The sequence below is a fragment of the Saccopteryx leptura genome, chromosome 1, assembly GCF_036850995.1.
Source record: "Saccopteryx leptura isolate mSacLep1 chromosome 1, mSacLep1_pri_phased_curated, whole genome shotgun sequence".
NCBI lineage: Eukaryota > Metazoa > Chordata > Mammalia > Chiroptera > Emballonuridae > Saccopteryx > Saccopteryx leptura.
This window is the reverse complement of record NC_089503.1, coordinates 313,357,112-313,383,592: the sequence shown is the minus strand read 5'-3', so window position 1 is coordinate 313,383,592 and position 26,481 is coordinate 313,357,112. Positions and strand designations below refer to the sequence as shown.

Sequence of the window (26,481 nt, the reverse complement as noted above, 5' to 3'; positions counted from 1 at the left end):
CTAGGCCCAGAGATGTGGCGGGACATGACAGAGAAGCCCTCTGCCTCCCAGGAGCTTGCAGACTGTCTTTGTGTGTTTTTGTGAGCCACCTCCAATCTTCCATGGAATGACACAGAGAATTAATAAAGAAGCCTGATACCACCTGACCAGGCAGTGGCGCAGTGGATAGAATGTTGGACTGGGATGTGGAGGACCCAGGTTCGAGACCCCGAGGTTGCCAGCTTGAGCGTGGGCTCATCTGGTTTGAGCAAGACTCACCAGCTTGAGCCCAAGGTCGCTGGCTCGAGCAAGGGGTTACTCGGTCTGCTGAAGGCCCACGGTCAAGGCACATGTGAGAAAGCAATCAATGGACAACTAAGGTGTTGCAACAAAAAACTGATGATTGATGCTTCTCATCTCTCTCTGTTCCTGTCTGTCTGTCCCTCTCTGTCCCTCTCTCTGACTCTGTCTCTGCCACACACACACACACACACACACACACACACACACACACACACACACACACAAAGCCTTGTTCCTGTTTTTTACTAATGAGGAAACCAAATGTGCCAACAAATCCCACTTACAACCCTGTGAGCTGAACACCATAAAAAAAGCCTGGGAACCCAAAACACTGAACTTGGCAATGCTAGCCCCCTCCCCCCTCAGCCTGGCTCCCCTCCAGTTTCCCACCTCTGTGAAAGGCCCACCACTGGGCCAGTGGCTAAAGCCCTCAGGGATTGGCTCCGCCCACTTCTGTCTCCAGGTCATCCACCTTATTTATGAGACCTCCGTGGGAAGACCTCTGGACTCTGCCCAACTTCACTCTCCAGGGCTACCAGCCTTGCCAGGGGCCTTTTTATACAAGAGTCATCCAATAACTTCCTCCCTGGTCTTCTTGTCTACACCCCAGCCCCTTCCCATCTACTGTCCATCCAGCTGATGTCACTCATTTCCATTTTAACCTTCTAAGGCTTCCCTTTGCTGACCTCATGCTAATGTTGTGGAGGAACAGCCCAATGGTTAGAATAGTGGGCTCTGGAGCCTGAATCCCAGCTCTGCAATTTACCAGTTGTGTGACCCTGAATGACCTACTTAACCTCTCTGCCTTAGATGAGGCAAAGTGAGAATAATAAATGATGAGATAAATTAGATGATAATCATAGCCCCTTCCTTTTACACCTGTTGTGAGGCTTAAAAGTTAATGAATATCCCTGGCTGGGTAGCTCAATTGGTTAGAGCCTCATCCTAATATGCCACGTTTACTGGTTTGATTTCCCCGTCAGGGAATATTCAAGAATTAACCAATGAATGCATGAATAAGTGGAACAACAAATTGATGTCTCTCTCTCTCTCTAAAATCAATTTAAAAAAAATTTTAAGTTAATGTGCCCTGGCCAGATAGTTTGATTGGTTAGAGCATCGTCCTGATATGCTGAGGTTGCAGGTTCAATCCCTGGTCAAGGCACATACAGGAACAGATCAGTGTTCCTCTCTCTCTCTCTCTCTCCATTCCTCTCTTGCTAAAATCAATAATTTATTTAAAAAAATTTAAGTTAATGAATATTATAATGAGAAGGCCCTGTGATCTGGACCATGTCTAGGTCTCCAATTTCACCAGTTCTCACCTCCCCTATAAATCAGCTAAAATACCTTTTTAAAAAATTTTTCCATTGCCTTGGGTGTTGGCTCAGTGGTAGAGCATCAGCCCAGTGTGTGGAAGTCCTGGGTTCGATTCCCGGCCAGGACACACAGGAGAAGCATCCATCTGCTTCTCCACCCATCCCCCTCTCCTTTCTCTCTATCTCTCTCTTCCCCTCCCACAGCCAAGGCTTCATTGGAGCAAAGTTGGCCTGGATACTGAGGATGGCTCCATGGCCTCCGCCTCAGGGGCTAGAATGGCTCCAGTTACAACAGAGCAACGCCCCAGATGGGCAGAGCATCGCCCCCGGTGGACATGCTGGGTGGATCCCTGTCAGGCGCATGCAGGAGTCTGTCTCTCTGCCTCCCTGCTTCTCACTTCAGCAAAAAAATACTCCCCCAATTTTTTTTCCATTGATTTGAGAGAGGGGGGGGAATGTAGAGAGAGAGAGAGTGAGAGAAAGAAGCATGAACTTGTTGTTCCACGTTGTTCCTTGTAGTTGTGCACTCACTGGTGGCGTCTCATATGTGCCCTGACTGGAGATTGAACCCACAACCTTGGCGAGCTAGGAATGACACTCTATCCACTGAGCAACCCAACCAGGGCCTGAGCTGGGTTCAATCCAGACCTTTCTGTGGGCAAAGGGTATTCATGAGGGAAGCCTTTTGTGACAGTGGCAGCTGCTTGCAGGAGGACTGAGGCCGGAATCTAGGAATGTGGCTAAGCTCCAGGGGAACAGTGAAGAGGCCTGAACCAGGGCAGAAGCTGTGGGAATAGAATGAAGAGGGAAGACTTGAGAGATATCTGAGAGAAAGAATATAATCTCCTAAACACTTTTACTGAATGCTTCCTAGGAAAGATGTTACAGGATTGTGGGAATAAAGAGCAGAAGTAGCATTTCCCCCTGTCTTCAAGAAGCTCAGATCCTAGGAGAGGCAGACAGACTTATACATAAAAATATGGATTCAGGGAAGGTCAAATTCAGGACCACTGCAGCCAGTCTCATAGAGAGAGATCTCTGTATGTGTAAAATCAGTATCATGCATTTCCAAGTGCTTCTGCCACTTACCAAGGCTCTTTATATTTATTTATTTATTTTAGCAAAAGAGAGACAGACAGACAGGGACAGACAGGCAGGAAGGGAGAAAGATGAAAAGCCTCAATTCTTCATTGCAGCACCTTAATGGTTCATTGATTGCTTTCTCATATGTGTCTTGACTGGGGGGCTACAGCAGAGAGAGAGTGACCCCTTGCTCAAGCCAGGACCCTGCACTCAAGCTAATGAACCCGCACTCATGCCGGTGACCTCCGAGTTTTGAACCTAGGTCCTCTGCATCCCAGTTTGATGCTCTATCCACTGTGCCACCATCTGGTCAGGCTGGGTTTTTAAAATTTTTTTTGAGAGAGACAGGGACAGACAGACAGGAAGGGAGAGAGATGATGTTAATACTGGTGGCTGAGGCCAGGCAGGTTCACATTGGATTCAAGCAGATGGTAGAGAAACTATGGAGCCGGAAAGTGTCGGGCCATATCCATTTATTGGAGGTGAGCAAATAAACAACAAAAGGGAAAGAGCTAATAAACAAAGGAAAATCTGCTATTTGCAGTAAGGGTAAGGGAGCAAGGAAAACCACACCTCATTGTGGCAGTGGTAGAGTGATTTGGGATAATCAGCGCCCAAGGGAAACATTCATAGCCTTACATAGACCATGCACACGTGCCTCTGCCATGTGCTCATGCACTAATCAAGCAAGTGCTTATAGCTGGTAAACCCTCGAGCAAGCCTAACAGAGCTGCCTCACATTCCACCTCTTTAGGGTTTCTTGGCTCACAATCTACGGGACAGGTTTCTTCCACGATGGTCCCTATGCAAGGAGTGAGGTACATTACAAAAACCAAAACAGTATAGTCAGCAACAGAGTTACAAACACAGTTATGGGTGAAATGATAGAGTGGTCAGCAGTACCAAGAGAGGTAAATCTTTCCCTTCTGGCAGAATCCAGGCCAGAGTTCTGTCTGCAGACAGCACAGTAGCAGGTATCAGAGGCCACCCTGGGTGGGCATACCAAACCTTATTGGCCTGTACACCAGGATCTGCTGGTTCTATGTGCAGCAAAATGGGAGAACTCATAATGGGCCATAAAGAAATTACAAAGGTGTCCTTCATAATCCTGTCCCCCTGAGCACTCAAGGGATAATACACTTCTACCTTAGGCAGCCAGGTACTGGTTGTCCATGGAGTTAACTGGAAGCCCACCTCTAGCCCCCTACCCCACGGTGCCAACAAGACCACCCGTCAAAGGTGGGGGGCCTGTACAGTCCAGGGCCATGCCCATTTAAGCCGTTGGCCTTAAGCAGGACTTGGGGCAGGCAAAGCATGTTGTCCTGATGTCCAAAGCCCGGCTTGAGCAAAGCATCCTTGGTGTGTATCTGCAACTAGATGGGAGCAGCTGCCCAGTGCAGGAGGGCCTCCACTGGAGCTGGGGCCCCCATCGAGGTCTCTCATTCAAAATCCGGAGTACTGTCCACAAGCAGCGTGTCCATACAGTAAGGGAGCCAGTGCCGCCCTCCTGTCGCAGTCCCTGCTTTAAGAGTCCATTATACCACTCAGTGATACCAGCAGCCTGTGGGTGGTAGGGGACATGGTACTTCCAGTCCACCCTTAGGTCTTGAGCCCATTGCTTCACCAAAAAACCCGTGAAATGAGTACCATTGTCACTTTCAAGGAGCAGCAGCTGCCCGTACATGGTACTCAGGCAGTCCAGAACCTGTATGACTGCCCTTTGGTCTGGGTTATGGGCAGGGTAAACAGTAAGCAGACCGGCGGCAGTATCTACACATGTGACTGCATACCAGTACCCGTTGGACTTTGGTAAAGGTCCAACGATATCTATTTGCCACCGTGTCAGTGGAACACAACCTCTTTGGATCTGGCCAGGTGATACAGATTGTCTCTGCGGGTGCTCCTTGGAACACACTGCACATTGCTCACAGTCTGCAAGTACCTCTCTGCAAAGGACACAGGCAAGTTCCATGCCTTAACAGTAGCCCACATAGTTTTTTGTCCTGCATGGAGCAGATGCTGATGGAGCCACTGAGCCATGTCACCTGCAGGCACAGTCTCCAACCACTGTACCCTCACCAAAGTGTCAGCCTCATCATTCCCAGGATGGGCTAGAGGGGCATGCCCTGTGACATGGTATACTATCTGTCACCTGTTTCTGGTGTCCTATTTCCCATAAGGCCTGCCACATGGCCTGACCCCATAGCTGACGGTGCATTACCATCCACTGGTTAATGTGCCAAGTGGCAATCCAAAGGGCCAGTCCATGACAGACAGCCCAGCTGTCAGTGCAAATCACCAGAGGTAAGGTTCATTATGGGCAACTAGCCATATGGCTCTTAATTCCTCCCATTGGCTGCTTTGGCCTGTACCTGTGTCCATCCAAATAGTCTCAGTGGCTGATAGAAGGCTATGGTCATCCACCTGGCCCCTGCTAGAACCATCAGTATACCAGGCATCCTCTGCAATGGGCAATGTGCCCCTCCTAGTAGGGACTGACTTCAGGTTCTGCCTCCTGAACCCCAGCTGATTCTAAGGTCACATAGGTGACTGAATCCAAGACTTCCTGCAGTTTTACTCTCAATGGGCTTGTGCTAAGAGCATAGCATTGTTGCAAGTATGCATCGCACTTGGCCAGGGTGGAGGTTTGGGCTATATCAATACGAGGTTTGGTTGCCCAATCTCTCACTCATCCTGCAATAGGTATGTGGTCTTGACCATAACTGGAATTGTGGTTTTAATACTCTCAGTGGCTAGAAGGGCAGTATACACAGCTGCCAACAGTTTTTCCACTAATGAGTAATGGACTTCAGCACCTTTCCACAGTTGGGACCAAAACCCAATAGGTTGCCATAGTCGCTCTGTCCGTTGCCACAAACCCCTCAGGGGTTACATGGACATCAAGCTCACAGGGACTGGCAGGATCAAACACATTTAAGGCCTGTGCCACCTTGACATCTTTCTTAGCTGCTGCAAATGCACCTTGTGCCTGCTCAGTCCAATTCCAGCGAACCCCCTTCCAAATAAGATGATATAAGGGATGCAGTAACTGAGCTAAATGGGGTATGAATGCTCGCCAATACCCCAACAGCCCTAGAAATTCCTGTAACTGCTTTACCGTAGTGGGTGGGTACAGAGTATGCTTGGATCTTATCTATTATATAGATAAGATAACCTTTGTCTTATCCAACGAGACAACTCCCAACAATTTAACAGATAACCCAGGTCCTTGTAATTTGCCCTCGTTGACCTCCCAGCCACACGCTTTCATATGGGATAGCAGGGTAGGGACTGCTTGCTCCAATTCTGGAAGAGTCACTAGTTAGTATAATGTCATCAATATAATGATACATATGAACTGCCTCTGGTTGTTTCCATTTAGCCAGGTCAGCAGCCACCAGCCCATGACACAAGGTGGGGCTATGCAAATAACCCTGTGGTAATATCCTAAAGGTCCATTGCCGCCCTTCCCAAGTGAAGGCAAATTGGTCTTGACTCTCTGCAGCTATATCAATAGAGAAAAAGGCGTTAGCCAAATCTGCCACAAAGTGGTTTGTCCCCAACACATGGCTTCACCGATCCATCAGGTTAGCTATTGAGGGTACAGCAGCATGCAAAGGGGGAACAACTTTATTAAGTTCTCTGTAATCCACTGTCACTCGCCAGGTTCCATCTGGTTTGCGCACAGGCCACAGTAGGGAATTGTAAGGGCTGTGTGCCAGCTAGATAATCCCCACCTTTTCTAGTTCAAGGACTGTTCCAGTGATTTCTTTTCTTTTTATTTTTTTAATTATTTTTTTTTTCTGAAGTGAGAAGCAGGGAGGCAGAGAGACTGACTCCTGCATGTGCCCGACTAGGATCTGCCCGGCATGCCCACCAGGGGGCAATACTCTGCCCATCTGGGCTGTTGCTGCGAGGCAACCGGAGCTATTCTGGAGCCATCCTCAGTGCCCAGGCCAACTTTGCTCCAATGGAGCCTTGACTGTGGGAGGGGAAGAAAGAGACAGAGAGAAAGGAGAGGGGGAGGGGTGGAGAAGTAGATGGGCGCTTCTCCTGTGTGCCCTGGCTGGGAATCGAACCCGGGACTTCCACACGCCGGGCCAATGCTCTAATGCTAAGCTAGCCAGCCAGGGCCTATCCCAGTGATTTCTTCATAGCTGCCTGGCAGGCAGTACTGCTTCGTGCTAGTCACACACCAGGGAACCCGTAATTGCAAGGGGGAATGTGCTACATGACCCCACAACACTGCCTTCACAACCGAGACTTGCAGGTGGAACTCCCCGGCTGTAGTTTCTAACCACAGTCGTTGTAAGACATCTACCCCCAAAATATGTTTAGGAATAGGGGATACAAATACCTTATATGGCTTAAAAAGCACTTTTCCTATCCCCAGTGGAATAGTTAATGGCTTCACTTGAACAGTTTGGCCTACATACCCGTCAATGGCCACTGGGGTCCCAGTAATCTGTTCTGGGCTCCTATAAAGAAGGGAACATTCTGCCTGACCAAATGTTCAGGGCGATGGCACAGTGGATAGAGCGTCGGACTGGGATGTGGAAGACCCAGGTTCAAGACCCTGAGGTCGCCAGCTTGAGCGAGGGTTCATCTGGTTTGAGCAAAAAAAGCTGGCCCTGGCTGGTTGGCTCAGTGGTAGAGCGTCGGCCTGGCATGCAAGAGTCCCGGGTTCAATTCCCAGCCAGGTCACACAGGGGAAGCGCCCATCTGCTTCTCCACCCCTCCCCCTCTCCTTCCTCTCTATCTCTCTCTTCCCCTCCCACAGCCGAGGCTTCATTGGAGCAGAGTTGGCCCAGGCGCTGAGAATGGCTCCATGGCCTCTGCCTCAGGCACTAGATAGAATGACCCTGGTTGCAACAGAGCAACGCCCCAGATGGGCAGAGCATTGCCCCCTGGTGGGCATGCTGGGTGGATCCTGGTCGGGCGCAGGTGGGAGTCTGACTGCCTCCCCGTTTCCAACTTCAGAAAAATACAAAAAAAAAGCTCTCCAGCTTGAGCCCAAGGTCGCTGGCTCGAGCAAGGGGTTACTTGGTCTGCTGAAGGCCCGCTGTCAAGGCACGTATGAGAAGGCAATCAATGAACAATTAAGGTGTTGCAATGTGCAACAAAAAACTAATGATTGATGCTTCTTAACTCTCTCCATTCCTGTCTGTCTGTCCCTGTCTATCCCTCTCTCTGACTCTCTCTCTTCTCTCTCTGTCTCTGTAAAAAAAAAAAAAAAAAAAGAAGGGAACATTCTGCACCTGTATTCACCAAGGCCAATACCCATTGTACGTTAGAAGGGGACCGGTGGATAGCCAGTTCCATGTGTGGCCTCCGGTCCCACCCATCCCTGTTAGATGGGTCCCTCAGCCTTTGTCTTATTCAAACTGGAACAGTGCATCTTGGGGATCCTCCCTCTCCTTCAGGGAGTCGTTCATCTCAGCGGCTGGAATCTCTGTCCTGGTTTAAGTTGCTACTAAAGCTCCAAAATAACCTTTATTAGGCTTGCCATCCAATTTTTCCCTATCTGCCTCAGCCTCAATTAAATCTACCCATATCTGTGTTCTGGTAACTTTCACAGGCCCGTTCCTCTTGCTAGTCAGAGGGGAAGCAAGGGCAGCAACCCTCACAGTTTTGTGATTCCGTGCTACCTCCAGCTCCCCTAAATCTGCTACCATCTGTGTAACCACATTGACAGGCTCTCACATAGGGGCCCAGGATAGCCACTAGTGACCCAAAAAGGGCTGATGGAGCGTTGCAGAGGATAAGATCCTGCATCTGGCCATTCCTTGTCTGGTCCATGGGGGCCCCTGGATTGAAAACAGCATTCTTCATACCTAGTTCCTGAAGGACCTTTACTAACTCATTATAGCACTGCCACTTACTCACTGCCCCCAGCAAGTCCCCAGCATTCTGCCAGACCATACAAATGGCAGCCATCCCCCATTCTAATAGGGTATGGTTTCCTCAGTTGTCAGGGCAGTTCTGAAGATGCTGCCTCAAGGAGGAGTGTGTGCTAATGACGGCCAATTTCTCCATCTCTGTTTCAGAGAGCATGATGCCATCCATCCCTATGTCTCACAACCTTGGTAGCCAGGCTGCCAGTGGCTCCATGGATTTCTTCCTGAATTGTGCCCCCAATTCCATCAGCTCTATCTGGGTATAATAAGGCTAGACCACAGTGTGTTCCACTATCTGTGGAGGAGGCTGTGGTTGCCCCTGAGGGACTATTTGCTGCTGGGATTTTACCTTCTTGGCGACCACAGGCTGTGCTCTGAGTCTGCAGGTGGCAATTGCAGTCTGAGCCTCCCCTTTAGAAGAGTTGAAAACACCTGCTCCTGCCAACTCAGAGCTACTCCACTGGCAGGAATGCAGCTCCATCTTCTGCGCCCACTTTGGCTTCTGTGGCGGCCAGCTCTCAGCCTGAAGCTGACTCTCAAGCTCCTGAACCAGCAGTTGTTTCTCCAACAGCCGTCACTGCCAACGTTCAGCTTCCAGGGCAAACTGCAACTCACGAACCCATAAATCTTTGTCCAGAGATTGCACCAGTTTCAGGCACCATTAGAGCTCAGCCTGCACCTCACACTGCAACTCTTTGACCTGGTTGGCCTCCTTCTCCAGTACTTGCTCTAGTTCACACTGTCATTGGCGCTCAGTATACAGCTTATCCTGGAGCTTTTGACCTCGCCCTTGGTTTCTTCTTGCAGGATTGTAAAAAACACCCATCCCAAGGTCCCCACCAGGAAAACCACTGGGAACAGTCACTCTTCTATTCCACCCCTCAAGGGTGTCGCAGGCTCCATACTAATCTGCTCCAAATCCTGCTCGCTGCACCAGATGTAATGCTGGTAGCCAACGCCAGGCAGGTCCACATTGGATTTGGGCAGACAGTAGTTAAACTGCGGAGCTGGAAAAGATTGGGCCATTCCATTTAATAAAGTCTCACAATGGTGGACAAGCACTCAGGCAGGGAAAACCGTCTCTCAGGCAAACAAACCACAAAATGGCCCCTCACAGTGGCAGGCAGGCAATTCATGCATCAGCAATCCCCAATCTCACTCGAGCACAAGCACCAGTAGCTTTATAGAGGCCATACACACATGGTGCAGCCACACACTCACGTATCAATTAGGCAAAGTGCTTGCAGCTGGTAACCCCACGAGAAAGCCTAACACTAAAGTGACCAACTTTTTTACAATGAAAAGGACAAAAATAAATTAAAGAAAACAATATTATAAATAAAAGAAACATTTTATTCATTGCAACAATACACTATAATATGATAAACACATAATAAACATTTATAATATTTTATATTATAATTATGCTTACATGCCTATTAATTTTTAATAATAATTGTAAGAAAAAAGTACTAATTTAGTGAAACTAAATATCAAACAAAACCACTAATGTGGAGTGATATTCGGATATATTTATCATTTTCTAATTAAAAAACATCTGTTTTGCCTGACCTGTGGTGGCACAGTGGATAAAGCATCGACCTGGACTGCTGAGGTCGCCAGTTCAAAACCCTGGGCTTGCCTGGTCAAGGCACATACGGGAGTTGATGCTTCCTGCTCCTCCCCCTTCTCTCTCTCTCTCTCTCCTCTAAAATGAATAAATAAATAAAAATAATTAAAAAAATCTGTTTTATGCAACTATTTAATCAAAATATGTTATTAATAGATATGGTTTGAGGTTAGATTTCCACTTTAAAACTCAAATTTTGGGAAAATACTTGTAAATAAAATTATACATATTTGGAAATTACTAAATAAATAATGAATTAATAAAACATGAATTGTGCTTACCTATGATTGAATATTCATTGAGAAAAAAATAATCGTGAGTCTACAATGTTGTATGTGCCATGTCATGTTTCAGTAAAAAGTACACAAAGCCATTTGCGTGCTTGGTATATTGTGCGCTCTCTCAAGGTCTCCCATGTGGAGCACATGTGTCTCATAATTGCTTCTTGCTGCACTGTACTGATCCTTGAGGAATCGTCATGTCAAATACAAATACATCATATCACATGCAATGGATCGACTCTGCATCAATCAAATACGGACATTTACAGATTAGTCTTCCAATATCAAAAAGGAGGACATTGTAGGAGGACACTTTTTGAGGGAGGATGGAACTTACAAAAGAAGGACTATCCTCCCTAAAGGAGGACAATTGGTCACTTTACTTACACAGCTGCCCACAATACACTACTGTGTATTTTCACAACTCACTAACTTGAGTGGCAGTGTAATGTGGAGGTTTAGACTTAGCAGCCCTTGATCTTGAACAAGTTATTAAATTATCTTAGCCCAAGCCCAAATTAACAATCATATCAAGGTGAATGAGGCTGGAACCTGGGGGAGAGAGACCTGGAGGTGTGGGTATGGAGTGAAACCCTGAAGGGCCTTGTGAGCTACCATAAAGATTTACACTTTATTATTAGTCCAGTGGGAAGCTACTGGGGTGGTTTTTGGTCCCAACTTATTACCACTTTTCTATTGAGATGTAATCTACCTACAATAAGTGCAAAGATCCCAAGTGTTGAGTTACATGAGTTTTGGGAATTTTGTATATCTATGTAACCGCTCCCTAAAAGAAGATATAGAACATTTCTGTACTTTTCTGTCACCCCAGAAAGGCCCTGCCTGTTCCTTTCCAGTCCTTCTCCCCGTGTCCAGAGTACTATATTGTGTTTGGGTTTTGAAGGGATCACTCTGGCTGGGGGGAGGCAGAGAACAGCCTGAGAACCGCAAGGAGACTATAGCACAGGAGAGAGATGATTGGTTACACTGAGGCGCCTAGCAACCAAAAAGTGTTGACAGTTCCGCGATGCCCTCCCCATCCAGGGTCCTCCCCACCCCTCTTCGCGAAGGAACCAGTAGGCAGCAACGCCCTACGTCCGGGGCGGGGAGATGCTTCCTATTGGTCCATTCTCCGGAAGCGATATGATTGGTACTCTCGCCCAAAGCCGTGCGACCGTCGGCTGCGTGTAGGTACGCGGTGCAAGGCGCCGGTGCGTGGTACGTGGCTCGTGTTTTGGTGGGTACGCACTCACTTCATGCTGGATTAAGATCCTTCGCTCTGAGCATCAGTTTCCTTCCTTTGCTGTAGTGGAAAGTGCCCCCGCACGGGGCGCCGCAGGCCCTACCACGCAGCCCCACTGCCGGCCAGAGGCGTGCCTCAGCGATTGGGACGCGAAGGAGGGGGCTCAGGGAATCCCCGCAGACCCATGCCCGGGTGTCTGACTGACCCTCCCGTTCCCAGACCCCCCAGCGTCGGCCAGGATGTTCGTCTTGGTGGAGATGTTGGACACTGTGCGGATCCCTCCGTGGCAGTTTGACAGAAAGCTCAACGACTCCATTGCCGAGGAACTGAATAAGAAGTTAGCTAACAAGGTATTGGGCCTACCGGGTTGCTGCTGAGCCTTGTCACGGGAAGGCCCACCCGCATGCTGCAGGCCTGGCCTTGCTCATACCAAGTCTTGGCCTTGGGCAAGGCTTATCTCAGAACCCTGGTTCTTCACCCGTTCTTTCCTTACCCCACAACGATGTTAGAGGGAATCAAAAGGGAAACTGGATTTGAGAAAGGCCCTTGTAACTGCGAATTGCTAGATTTCACACTTCCAACCTACTTTGCAATCTGGGTCTCAGTTTCCATTTGTAAAATAGAAATAATAATTGCTGTTCAGCCACACATTGTTTTTGTGAAAATGGATGGTCAGTAGATTTATCCATTCATTCCTGCAAAGAAATTTATGTGCAACTTCTTTGTGCCAGGTCTATGTGCCATAGTGCCAGCTCGCCAGAGGTCTGCCTACCGCCTTTTCTGTAGTAACCCTCCTCAGTTATTCTGTGTATATCATTCTTTCCTTCTTAGCTCTTACTATACTCTATTTTTTTATTTGTTTACTGTGTTACTGTTTTTCTCTTTTCTTCTCCATGAAGGCAGGGGCCTTTGTCTGTCTTCTTCCCCACAGTTTTATTGGGGGATATTCCTCCATATTATGCAGAGCCAGGCACAGAGTAGATGTTTCATAACTACTCTGTTGATTGAATGAATGACACAGACAAGGTTTCGCCCTGTAGTGTGAAGGGAAAAGCAGATACAAATGAGAGGGTCCCACAGTTGAGTCTGATGACAAGTTGAAGTAATGTCTACAGAAGACAAGTGTTCACAAGCCAGTGAAAGAAAGGAACTTCACCTACAACTAGGATGACAGTCTACTTAGTTAGGGTGAGGAGGAGTTAACTAGGGAATTAGTTTTTCCGTGGTGGGAAGGGCTGGGCAGAGAGAAGAGCTGTGCAGGCAGACGAAACAGCATTTGCAAAGGCCCTGTGGCCTTTGGAGGGAATACTGCACTTTCATGGCATGGAGGAGGCTGGTATGGCCTGGCCAGGCTGACGCGGTGGCAGCGGTCAGGCCACACAGGGCCTGCAGGACTTCGTGGGGTTTTGGTCTTCATCTGTAGAACAGCAGGAGATGATAGGGAGGAGCCAGCAAGAAGAACATTGGATGGCTTTAGACAGGAGGCAAGTCCCTTCCATAGAGTCTGAGCTCACAGAAGGATTGTGCAGATCTGGGTAGTTTGTGGTGGTGGCGAGAACTCATAGAGTGCTTAGTAGATGGCTTCTGGTTACTTTGTGATGTAAAAAGCAAGGGGTTTTGTGTGTGTGTGTGTGTGTGTGGGGGGGGGTGACCACTGTAGAGAGAGAAGGTATGCAAAATCCGAGAAAGGAATGTCCTGCTTTTGTGGTATGGGTCCTTCAGTGACCTGTTGAAACAATTTTTTTTTTTTTTTTTACAGAGAGAGAGTCAGAGAGAGGGATAGACAGACAGGAATGCAGAGATGAGAAGCATCAATCATTAGTTTTCTGTTGAGTGTTGCAACACCTTAGTTGTTCATTGATTGGCCTCTTACATGTGCCTTGACCACGGGCCTTCAGCAGACCGAGTAACCCCTTGCTCGAGCCAGCGACCTTGGGTCCAAGCTGGTGAGCTTTTTGCTCAAGCCAGATGAGCCCGCGCTCAAGTTGGCGACCTCAGAGTCTCGAACCTGGGTCCTCTGCATCCCAGTCTGACGCTCTATCCACTGCGCCACTGCCTGGTCAGGCAAATCTTTCTGTATTTGAATTATTAAGTCATTTGAGAAGAGACCTCATAGAGAAGTCCATGGTTTAAGCCAAGAGCATAGAGCTTGTGCTGGACTTAGCCTCATTGCGGTGAGATCTAGCTAGGACTCTTGAGTTCTCTGAGGTTCTTGCTCATCCTTGAACAGTTCTGCAAGGTCTCTAATTGGGAGGTGCTGACACTGGTGGCAGATTAACAGACACCAAGCAAGTGGCCAGTTGTTTGGAGCATCCTGGGGTGGGTATGGAGTGTGGGGAGTTCTCTGCCCATTCTTGGGACCTTGGCTATGTGTCACTCTGACTGCCTCAGTCTCTGTAGTCATGTCTGTGTTTCTGAGACTTTGTGAGCAAAACAGATATTAGCTGTGGTTCTGATTTTCACTGAGCTGTGAGCTCTAGCAAGGACTTGGGGACCTTGCTTTGAAGGTTTAACAGTGGTTTCCCTACCACTGATCCATACTAGTAATAATAGTGATTCTTGATTGACTATTATTATTTCTAGCGTAAGCCAGGTACTGGGATAAGGGCTTTCCATTTTCTTTATTTAACAAGCCTGCGAACCTGGCATGTCCATTTTTGCAGTTGGGGAAATTGAGGCTCAGAGAGGTGACCTTGGATGTCACATAGTGAATGGTGGAGCTGGCATTGTAAAGTGGATCAGCCTTGTCACCAAAGACTTTGTTCTTTCCAGAACTCTATCTCCTTTTGAGGTTACTGTAAAGCAATGCCCCAGCTCATTTCCAGCTACTAGATGGCGGTGATGATACCTCCTCTGAGGTGGTGGGTCTCAGAGACTGCCTGGCAGCTGGGCCTCAGGGATCACCGTGTGTGTGTATGTGTGTGTGTGTGTGTGTACACTGATGCACATAGGTTGTGTACAACGTGGGACTCTGCATCTGTCTTTTCGACATCACCAAGCTGGAGGATGCCTATGTGTTTCCTGGGGATGGCGCGTCGCACACCAAAGGTGCGTACCCTCTCCTCTTGGGGCACTGGGTTTTTGAGGCTCAGTTTTTGGTGGTGGGAGTCCTCATCTGGAAGTTGGGAGACCTGGGGGCTAGTCCTGACTCTGCCAGGAATTGACTGGGTAACAGTGGGCGGAATCTTCTCTCTGGGTCTCAGTTCCTCGTTTATAAGAAATGGGAGGTGCTTGACCAGGCGGTGACGCAGTGGATAGAGCGTCAGACTGCGTTGCGGAAGTCTCAAGTTCGAAACCCCGAGGTTGCCAGCTTGAGCGCGGGCTCATCTGGTTTGAGTCAAGTTCACCAGCATGAGCCCAAGGTCGCTGGCTTGAGCAAGGGGTTACTCGGTCTGCTGTAGCCCCACGGTCAAGGTACATATGAGAAAGCAGTCAATGAACAACTAAGGTACTGCAACAAAGAATTGATGCTTCTAATCTCTCTCTCCCTTCCTGTCTGTCTGTCCCTATCTATCCCTCTCTCTGACTCTCTCTTTGTCTCTGTGAGAAAAAAAAGAAAGAAATGGGAGGTGGTCTGGCTGGATGGCTCAGTGGATAGAGCATTGTTCCAGCATGTTGACATTCAGGTTCAATCCCTATTCAGAGCACGGATGAGAAGCAATCAATGGGTGCACAACTGAATGGAACAGTTAAGTGGAACAATGAGTTGATGTTTCTCTCTCCCTCTTCCCCCCCTTCCCTCTTCCTTTCTCTCTTTCATCCCCTTCCTATGTTTCTCCCCCTTCCTTTCTCTCTCTCTCTCTCTCTCTCTTTCTCTCTCTCAAAATCAATGGAAATTAAAAAAAAAGTAAAAGAGCCTGACCAGGTGGTGGCGTAGTGGATAGAGCGTCGGACTGGGATGCAGAGGACCCAGGTTTGAGACCCCGAGGTCGCCAGCTTGAGCATGGGCTTATCTGGTTTGAGCAAAATTCCACCAGCTTGAGCCCAAGGTCGCCAGCTCCAGCAAGGGGTTACTTGGTCTGCTGAAGGCCCGCAGCCAAGGCACATATGAGAAAGCAATCAATGAACAACGAAGGTGTTGCAGCGCGCATTGAAAAACTAATGATTGATGCTTCTCATCTCTCTCCGTTCCTGTCTGTCTGTCCCTGTCTATCCCTCTCTCTGACTCACTGTCTCTGTAAAAAAATAAAAAATAAAAATAAATAAAAAAAGAAATGGGAAGTAGATGAGGTGATTCTCAAGACCTCTCCAGCTTTGAGATTGGGGCTCTATGTCTATGCCTCCTTTAGTCTCATCTGCTCCTGAGTCCTGCTCTTTGCCTGGCCCTCAGGTTGGTCAGTCTGGTGGGGGTGAGGGGCAGGCAGAGACACTTGGAGAGATCATTGCTGGCTTAAAAGTATGCAGGGGAGCACACCTGTCCTTCCTAGAGGAAGGCTGGTTGAGGGTGAGGGACTTTGAGGGGCACTAGGATGTAATGGTTAAAAGTGTGGCCTCTGGGTTCAAATCCAAACTCTGCCACTTAATTCACTTTATCAGAATATGTAACCTCTCTGTGCCTTGTTTCCTCATATGTAAAATGCAGCTAACAGTGGTTTTTATATTACAGGACTGTTGTGAGGGTTACTCAATTAATACACACAAAACTCTTAGGACAGGACCTTGGTGCATAGTGAGTGCTCAGTGCTCGTTGATGTGAACTTTTCCTCTTGAATCTGTGCATCAGCTAGGTGGTTTCTTCTGCACTGGCTTGGCCTTATGTGTCCGGTGGTTGGAGGACTGTTTGGTGGTGGGGTTGGGGCTTCAGCTGGGATGGCTCACCTCTGCTCCACATGGTCTCACCTTTTAGTAGGCTGGACTAGGCAAGAGAGCCCCTGCTTATATCCCATTGGCCAAAGCAGGTCACATGGCTGAAGGCTGCAGAGGCTGCGGTGGCAGCAGCAGCAGGGGATGGAGAAAAAGGGTCCACCTCTCCATGCAGTCACATTAAAAGGCATGTGCACCAGGGATGAGAGGGGTGGCTAGCAGATAGGAGAGAGGGACAGAGAAACAAAAGAAGGGCTACTGTGAGAAGAGCTCTCAGGGAGGGTGTGGGGCATTCACTCTCCTGCCAAATCAGAAGCAAAGGACAAGTGGGCCATTTAGGTATTTCAGGGCTAGTCAGAGTCTGGGCATGGGATTTGGCATGTCTGCCCAGACCTGCTGAATCACAGTCTCTGGGGTGGGGCCCACAGACTGTTTTAACCAGGAACCAGGTGATTCTCACCCAGGGACACTGGGCCCTGGCCCGAACTGCTCAGCCTCTTGGCACAGACAGAGGTGTGAGCATTCCAGAGCGTGCCATGAGGCTGCCCTGGTGACCGTGTCCAGGGATCTAGAGACTTAATTAGCTTTCATGGATGCTGTTGTGCTCTGCAGAGAGCCCTGAGAAACAAGCTGTTTGAAGGGGCTAGGAGCAGTTTCATTAGCCGAAAAATAAGACAGTGTCACAAGGGCCCGTCTACAGAGGAGGGTGCTATCGAGATGAACCCACTCTCTACCTTTGGATGTGGGCGTTGGTTGTCCAGGAGACAATATGAGGCACCAGATGTCAAGGAAAACATTTAATTTGAAGAAATTCTATCCATTGATTTGGTTGTTTCTGCCAGTGGGCATAAGATTTCACTTGGTATTCCTCATCCCCCTCCATTTACCCAGGTCACCCATTTTTGAGGGGGTGAGTTATGAGGATTAGAGCACTGGGTTGGGCCCCTCATGGACCTAGATTTGAATTCTGGCTCTGGCCTCCCTGGTGGGACCTTGGGCAAGTAACTTCACCTCTCTCAGCCCCGGTTTCCTCATCTGTAAAATAGGGTTAATGTTGGCAGCTATAAAGGTCCTCGTGGCCTATTGAGCACTGTGTAAGATGAGTTGTTGATTTCTAGTGGGGATCAGTCGCCCTGCTTTGAGGCTGACCCTGGCCTGGGCCTCCTTCCCCCTGTCCTGCTCTCACCCAGGGTTTGGCCGAGAACGTGCCGAGAGAGGGCTTAGCACCACTCTCCTGCCTTTGAAGATTCACTTGCCAGTTTTTCTGTTCCTTGTGCTTCTACCCAGGCAGATTGCTTTACCTAAGACTTGGGTTCCACATCAGGAAAAATAGTGTAATAGTAATAGTAGTAGCCACCTCAGATAATGAGCGTGAGGCGTAAACGAGAAAAACCATGTGCAGACTTTGGTACAGAGGAAGTGCTCACAAGATGTCAGTCATTGTGTGTGATTTGTGTCAGTAGCCCAATTGGCCAGCCCTTTTTTTTTTTTTTTTTTTAAGTGAGAGGAGGAGATATAGACAGACTTCCCCATGTGCCCTGATCGGGCCCTAACCCCTGTCTAGAGCCAATGCTCAAACCATGCGAGCAATCCTTAGCGCCTGGGGCCAATGCTTGAATCAGTTGAGCCACTGGCTGTGGGAGGAGAAGAGAGAAAGAAGGAGGAGAGAGAAGCAGATAGTCACTTCTCAAGTGTTCCCTGACTGGGGATCAAACTTGGGACATCTGTATGCTGGGCTGATGCTCTATCCACTGAGCCAGCCAGTCAGGGCCTGCTTTTTTTTTTTTTAGTTGTGATAAAAAATACATATATGACATAAAATTTATGCTTTACCACTTTTTTCCCCCACTGATTTTGAGAGAGGGAGAAAGAGAGATAGAGAAGCATCAGCTCGTATCCCACTTAGTTGTGCGCCCATCGGTTGCTTCTCATACCTGCCCTGACCAGGGCTTGAACCAGCGGCCTTGGTGTTCTCAGGATCAAGCTGATGACCCTGGTGTGTATGTGTGTGTGAGAGAGAGACAGAGACAGAGAAAGACAGAGAGGGACAGATAGGGACAGACAGACAGGAAGGGAAAGAGATGAGAAGCATCAGTTCTTCTTTACAGCTCCTTAGGTGTTCATTGATTGCTTTTGCATATGTGCCTTGACCTGGGAAAGGAAGGCTACAGCAGAGCGAGTGACCCCTTGCTCAAGCCAGCAGCCTTGGGCTCAAACCAGCGACCTTGGGCTTCAAGCCAGCAACCTTTGGGCTCAAGCCAGTGACCATGGGGTCATGTCTATGATTTCATGCTCTTGCCAGCGACCCTGCTCTCAAGCTGGTGAGCTGCGTTCAAGCCAGTGACCTTGAAGTTTCAAACCTGGGTCCTCTGTGTCCCAGTCCGACGCTCTATCCACTGCACCACGGCCTGGTCAGGCCATTTAACTATTTTCAAGTGTGCAGTTCAGTGAGGCAACCCTATGTCTTCTGGGACAAATTTTGCTCAAGCCTACAACTAAGAAAGTCTTTCTCTTCTTGGTGGCCCTTCTGACCATCATTTTTGACTTTTCAGGCTTCCCATCTGCAGGCTGAAGATCCCAGAACTTCAGCTAGGGCTCTTGAGAGGTGGCCCCCAACACAACACTGTCCTGACTGGCCCTCCAGCTGACCCTGTGACCTGTTTTTTAAAATTTGAGATATAATTCACATACCATAAAGTTTACCCTTTTATAAGCATACAATTCAGTGGCTTTTAGTATAATCACAGTGCTGTGCAACCATCACCCCTAATTCCAGAACATTGTCATCACCCCAATAAGGAAACCCTGTACTCCTAGTGATCACTCATTTACTTCTCCCAGCCCCTAGAAACCACTAATCTACTTCTGTTTTTGTTTGCCTGTTCTGGACATTTCATAGAGGTAGAATCATAAAATATGTGGCCTTTGTAAGTGGTTTCTTTCACGCAGTGTGGTGTCCTCGAGTGTCATCTATAGTAGAGCACACGTCAGCACTTCAATCCTTGGAGACGAAATACTATCCCCTTGTACCCCAACAGTGTGTTCATCAGTCATCTCTTGGCCTCCTGGGTGGCTTACCACGTGCTTTTGAATGTGGTTGTTCTCTGGGCAGAGGATCATATTGTCCTGCACCCTGCTCCTCATAAGTCTGGTGCCCAAATCAGCCTGGCACAGACTGGGTAGGGGATCTGTGGGGATTTATTAAGCTGAACTGGTGTTGTGTCATATGGGGGACAGGATTTTTCCATCCTGTGGTTAGGTGACCCTTGGCTGCCCTCATCTGCTCTCTGTGAGGTCAGATGGGGACCTGTCATCTTTATGATGACTTAGATGACTCATGTTTGTCTCCTCACAGACAATGAGGGATTACCTGATGCCCCCTCTGTCCTTTCCCCATGCTGTCCTGCCCAGTGGACCATGAAGAGGCAGCCTGGCAGGGAGATGGGGGCCATGGGGGCCTTGCTGTCCCTTGGCAGACCAGACAACCTGAGGGTGCAGTGGCTGAAGCCTGTGTTTGGGGATTAAACCTTCTGAGGCAGGCGTATTCAGCACTAGGGCAAGACTAGGAGTCTCCTAATAGCAGGACAGTTGTGTGAGCTGATTGCCCAGCCTCTCTGCAGTAGTAGAGTGACAGACAGCTGGCATGATCAGATCGAGATGGTCACTTGGTGACTGGCAAGGGTCAGCCCCCTAGTTATTCTCTAGCCCTGGCTGAATTCAGGCCAGTGGTGGATACACCGTGGACCTCCCCTCCACCCTAGAACTTTAAGCAAGATGCAGGAGTGACAAGGAGATGGCTTTTGCCAGGCTCTGGGGTCAGAGTGGGTGATGCAGACACAAACCTCACTTGTTCTTTGGGCTTTGGCAAATGGGGACCACCAAGGGCAGGGCGCGAGAACCTACAGAAGCATTTTTGCTGGGTTATCAACTCTCCCCCCCCCCCCTTAATTTGAGGGCACTTTTAACATTTCATTCCAGGTCAGAGCTGTGCCTAGGGCAACTTCACTAATCATTCAGGGCCTTGGCCAGGTGCTTCTGTCCTTTTTAGAACTTATCTATCTATCTATTTATTTATATAAACTTCTGTTTATGACAGGAGATAGTTGGGTTTTGTTTTGTTTTGTTTTTTACAGGGACAAAGAGAGAGTCAGAGAGAGGGATAGATAGGGACAGACAGACAGGAACGGAGAGAGATGAGAAGCATCAATAATCAGTTTTTGTTGAGGCACCTTAGTTGTTCATTGATTGCTTTCTCATATGTGCCTTGACCGAGGGGGGGGGGGGAGGGCTACAGCAGACCGAGTAATCCCTTGCTCGAGTCAGCGACCTTGGGTCCAAGCTGGTGAGCTTTGCTCAAACCAGGTGAGCCTGTGCTCAAGCTGGTGACCTCGGGGTCTTGAACCTGGGTCCTCTGTATCCCAGTCTGATGCTCTATCCTCTGCGCCACCGCCTGGTCAGGCGAGATAGTTGTTTTTTAATTTATTGATTTTAGAGAGGGAGAAAGAGAAACATCAATTTGTTGTTCTACTTATTTATGCATTCATTGGTTGATTTTTTTTCCCCTAAGGATTTTATTTATTCATTTTAGAGAGTGCAGAGAGGAGAGGGAAAGCCTGAGGTTCCGAACTGGTGACCTCAGTATTCCAGGTCGATGTTTTATTCCCTGCCCCACCACAGGTCGAGATCATTGGTTGATTCTTGTATGTGCCCTGACCAGGGATCAAACCCAAAACCTTGGCTTATCAGGATGATGCTCTAACCAATTGAGCTATATGGCCAGGCCTCCTTTTTGGAATTTAAAGGAGAGAGTTGGGAGGAATTGACTTTTTTTAAAATTTATTTATTCATTTTAGAGGGGAGGGAGGGAGGGAGAGAGAGAGAGAGAGAGAGAGAGAGAGAAGGGGGAGGAGCAGGAAGCATCAACTCCCATATGTGCCTTGACCAGGCAAGCCAGGGTTGTTGGTTTTTTGTTGTTTTTTTTTTGTATTTTTCTGAAGCTGGAAACGGGGAGAGACAGTCAGACTCCCGCATGCGCCCGACCGGGATCCACCTGGCACGCCCACCAGGGGGCGACGCTCTGCCCACCAGGGGGTGATGCTCTGCCCCTCCAAGGTGTCGCTCTGTTGAGACCAGAGCCACTCTAGCGCCTGGGGCAGAGGCCAAGGAGCCATCCCCAGTGCCCGGGCCATCTTTGCTCCAATGGAGCCTCGGCTGCGGGAGGGGAAGAGAGAGACAGAGAGGAAGGAGAGGGGGAGGGGTGGAGAAGCAGATGGGCGCTTCTCCTGTGTGCCCTGGCCGGGAATCGAACCTGGGACTTCTGCACGCCAGGCCGACGCTCTACCACTGAGCCAACCGGCCAGGGCTAAGCCAGGGTTTTGAACCGGCAACCTTAGTGTTTCCAGGTTGATGCTTTATCCACTGCGCCACCACAGGTCAGGCCTGGAATTGACTTTGCAATCAGCAGTGGACCAGAATCTGGGCTCAGTTGTGAATTATCAGATGGACTTGGGAGCCAGCTCTCAGTTTTGGGGCTATTGCTGCTGGCATCTTATGAGGGATGAGCTGTGGCCTTGCAGGGGATGGCATGAAGGTCCCTCTGGCTCAGCTGCTGGGTCTGGGCCCACAGAGGGACTCCATGTGGACAGCTAGGCAGGCTCCTGGAGCAGCCATGGGTCCTCTGGGTCAGTGTGCTGGCAAGTGAGGGCTGCTTATCACATGCTTGCTTCATTTCCAGTCCATTTTCGCTATGTGGTGTTCCATCCATTCCTGGACGAGATCCTGATCGGAAAGATCAAAGGCTGCAGCCCCGAGGGAGTGCACGGTAATGGCCACCCAGACTCCTCAGACAAGACCCGGGAGCATGGTGGGAACAGCAGTTGGGACAGTGACTGGGCCAGCCAGTCTCCCTTTAGTTTCTGTGCTTCATGTGGTCAGGGCAAGGGTCAGCTATAGAAGCAGAGTCTTCCCGTGGTATCAGAGAAGCTTGTGAACGAGAACAGTCAGCCCCCCTCTTGTGTTCAGTAATGGTGCGGACCTCAGCCGGCTGAGGCTTCACCGTGAGGCCGGACCTCAGGACCTCAGGGTGGGCCCTGGAGCTGGTTGGTGGAGGTGACACAGGTTCCTCAGCACCCACTGGTCCATGTAGTATGTGGTGTCCACCTCAGAATGTGGTGGCTGTTCAGGGGTGTGAGTGGCATAGATAGAGGCCCATGTGGGACTCTGAGGTTGGGGACAGGCCTGGATTTCCATTGGAACACGTGCCCCATGGGCAGCACAGAGTAAGTGGCTTGCCTCTTGAGAGTATCCAGATCCCTCTTTGCTTAATTGTCCACTGTGAGATCCTGTCTCATGCTGTTACTTGCTTTCAGTCTCTCTAGGGTTCTTCGATGACGTTCTCATCCCCCCAGAATCACTGCAGCAGCCGGCCAAATTGTATCCTCCCAAAGTTAAAGTGGGTCACAGAGGAGCTCAGCCAGTTCTCATTCCTTGCGGGGGTCCTGTGCTCTGAGGCTGCTGACCTCTGTGCTCACCCTGAAGCACCGACCTATCTGTGCTTCCCACAATGACCATGGTGTCCACATGCCCGTGCTTTTGGGCTGTCAGACCTGGTTGTGTCTGTGGTATGCTAGGCAGGGGACCGGTAATTTCCGGTTCACTTTATTTAGGTTGTCCCTGCAGGAATCATCTCAAAGATAACTTCCCTTGAGAGCTTTGCCTTGACTGGCTCCCCTCCCCTCTTCCCTGGTCTGCAACAGCTAGCATTTGAGGGCTTGACTGTGAGGGTCCTGGGCTGGGTTGTTTGCTGGTCTTCCCCATTGTCCCCATCCCAGCCCTCAACCTGCTACACTGGAACTGTCTTTCTATACATCCTCCCTGAGACTGCTCAATGTGAGGAACCGCATCCTATCATGACTTACCTGTGGAGCCCTGCACAGGACCTGGTATAGGAGGCAGGACCCTGGGGCTGCCACTAGAGGGCAGCGTGGACTCTGTAGGGAGACCAGGGGTACCCCTTGCTGGTTCAGCACTTTGGCTGGGCCTGTGCAGGGCCAAGGACAGGGTCTGTGTGTGATTCCAGAATTTGTCAGAAAACTTGATCCAGCCCAGTTGGTCCTCTTGCCAGCTGCAGGCCTTCAGGCACGTGTCCTCCCATCCCACCACCAACCTCTTGAAAACTGGGAAAGTCCTTGTGCTGCCTGGTCAGTGTCACAAGGTGCAGGTGGAAAGGGAGATGGAATTGCATCATGCACAGAATCCAGGATAGTTTTAACTGACATTGGTGGGCCGGTGGTGGGTCCTTGGGAAGCACTTTCTTTGTATTTTACCTCCTCACAACAGCCCTGTGAGGGTGGGCCTTGCTAAAGTCCCTGTTTGATAGATGGGGACCCCAAGGCACTGACAGATTGGGGTCACCTGGTGGATGGTGGAGATGATTCTGCATTTGGCAGTCAGCCTCTGAGGGGATGTGCAGACTGAGTCAGGCCCGGCAGGAAGGGGCCCCTGCTCAGGAACAGGCTGTGGTCAAGTCTCCTTTCCTGCTTTAATGACCAGAGGAAGCCTGTAGGTGCTTGGTGGAGGCCCCCATATTCCCAGCCTGAGTCCTGGTCCCCAAGAGCTCCTGCTCCTTTCTGGGGGGGGGGGCAGAACTGGCCCAACCTCACCACTTGCACATGGGACTGTTTTTCCTGAGACTTCCAGGAGCTCCTCCATGGCCTGGTTGTTGCCTTGACTCGGGCTCTGTCCAGCGATGACGCCGAGCAGGTGTGGGTGTGGGAGTACGAGACAGAGGAAGGCGCACACGACCTGTACATGGACACCGGTGAGGAGATCCGCTTCCGGGTGGTGGACGAGAGTTTTGTGGACACATCCCCTACCGGGCCCAGCTCCGCTGTGGCTACCACTGCCAGTGAGGAGCTGCCGAAGAAGGAGGCCCCTTACACGCTTTTGGTGAGATGTCCTGATGTGTGGCCAGAAACGACTGTATGGTGGGAGAAGCCAGCCATGGAGTGGTGGGGTGACTTGGGTCCTGCTCCTAGAAGCCCCTCTCCTAGCAGCTCAGGGTGCAGGTCTGGGTGGTCTCTGGCCATCACTTCTCCCCGGGGAGCCTTGGTTTCTGTAGACTGGGGTAGTAACCCTTTTGGTTACTGCTGTCAGAGCAGTTGAGGGTGGGTGAGTCACATTTTTGCCGCAAGAGAGGGACAGCCCGAGGTGGATGACAAGGCCACTGTTAATGGGTTGAAGGAGAAAGAAACCAAAAGGGGACATGGGAGGAGCCAAATTCCCAAGAAGGAGGGTGAGGCTTCAAGGGAGGGTGACCCTCAGGGTTGCTTCAACACCAAGAGCTTTGACCAGCCAGATTTGACTTGGCTTCTTTTTGCCTTTTACCCTCATGAACTCTGTGACACATGACAAAAGTAGGGTTTTAGGGGCCTTCTAGTAGTTTTCTGTTGTAATGTGGGTCCCAGGTTGTTCGCTTTGGGGGTGGCTGTGTCTTTGTCAGAAATCTAGGAGGCCCAGGACATCCCATCTATGTGTATTTGGCGGCTGGGGCTCAAGGTCACTAGGCCTTTCTGGAAGGAAGAGACCCCAGGTGGCTCGGGAGGGTATGCCCATGACTCGCCTGCTAGTGCCTGGGTTTGGACAGGCCTGGGGATGAGGAATGGTCCCAGACTACAAGGCCTTGGAGCCAGGGGCTGTGCTTTCCGTAAACCAGTACTTTCTGTACAGGCCTCAGAAGGTGGGGCAGGAGAGGGGTCTGGCTGTGGGTCCATAAGTGCCAGCTGGGAGCCCTGCATCTGCTGGGTACCATGGACAAAGGGCTCCTGTTGCCTCCTGTGCCAGTTGGCTCAAGCCCTGAAGGTAGATGCAATGTGCCTGTTCTCTCTCCCTGGCAGGGATCCATTAGTGAGCCAGGCCTGGGCCTTCTGTCCTGGTGGACTAGCAGCTAGCCCTAGGGCTTGAGAGTGGACCAGCCCAGTCAGCAGACCCCATCCTAGCCCTCTAGGAGGTGCCTGAAGATGACAGCAGCCTCACAGATGCCTGAGGAGCAGAGTGTATAGCAGGGAGCTACAGGGCATGGCCAGGGCCCTGCCAGCTTGTCCCTTCCCCAGCTGTCCTAGCCTTGCTTCTCTTCCTTGAAGTCCTGCTCTCTGTAATGGCAAAGACATTTAATAAACAGCTGCATCAGTTGAAGAGCCACCTGTCTCAATAGCTAGTGTCATGTTGCCACAGGTGGGACATGTCCATCTCTTTAGGCCACTTGTGAAGACAGCCCCCCCAGAAATGGCAGGACTTGGGGTTTTAGAGAGCCAGGCTACCTCAGGCCAGGCTTCAGGCTGGCTGGGCTTGGTGGCTTCTAAGGTAATACAGGGAGCAAGAGGCTGGGAGGTAACTGCCTTGGGCCATGGAAGCTGTCAGTTGCTGAGGAGTCTGAGGGTTAAGGGACAAGCACTTGCCTTCCCACTAGCATATGGAAGGCAGAAGCTGTGAGCTTTGTTGGCCCAAGGTGAGGGCCGGAGACCAGCTGTATCCTCCCCACACACATCAGTACAGTAGCCTGGGGACAGCACCCTCTCAGAAGGTGGCCACACCAGGAACACCCTGTGAGTCTGCTGAGGACCCCCAGATCTTGGCACTAGGGGAAGCACCCCATTTATTCAGAATGTCTTTGCTAAGTTCCTCCTGCCCTTTTACCCACTTCTGCCGGGACAAGGACACTGGTTCTGTAGTAAGTCTTACCTTGGTGAAGGGGCCCCTGCCCTGGCCTTTTTGATCCATAGTGCCAGTGGGCATGGCTCCAGGGGGAGGAGCTGCTGTGGATCAGTGCCTGCAACTGCCTTGTGCTGAGGGCTACAAGACAATGTACAATGTGGACTAGCTCTGACCTTAACAGGCTGGCCTGCTTGGAAGACAAGGACTATGCCCACTTGTGTTTGAGGACTGA

The 26,481-nt window shown here is 49.9% G+C and overlaps 2 protein-coding genes across 5 annotated transcripts in view; one reads left to right on the top strand and one right to left on the bottom strand.

Moving 5' to 3' along the window:
• The window catches only part of XRCC6 (X-ray repair cross complementing 6), a 223,839-nt gene that overhangs the window by 106,364 nt on the left and 90,994 nt on the right, over positions 1–26,481 (bottom strand). The gene's annotated exons all lie outside the window — the stretch shown is intronic.
• POLR3H (RNA polymerase III subunit H) lies at positions 11,638–25,736 on the top strand. Of its 4 annotated transcripts, none has more exons than XM_066358541.1 (7): positions 11,638–11,710; positions 11,955–12,085; positions 14,687–14,783; positions 22,273–22,359; positions 22,907–22,970; positions 24,284–24,485; positions 25,433–25,736. In XM_066358541.1, the coding sequence occupies exons 2-7, from the start codon at positions 11,975–11,977 to the stop codon at positions 25,484–25,486; spliced, it is 615 nt and encodes a 204-aa protein (XP_066214638.1). In that variant the 5' UTR covers positions 11,638–11,710; positions 11,955–11,974; the 3' UTR covers positions 25,487–25,736. The 4 variants fall into 4 exon arrangements, with proteins under 4 accessions (XP_066214638.1, XP_066214639.1, XP_066214640.1 ...); XM_066358542.1 differs by having other exon boundaries at positions 11,650–11,733; XM_066358543.1 differs by having other exon boundaries at positions 11,652–11,683.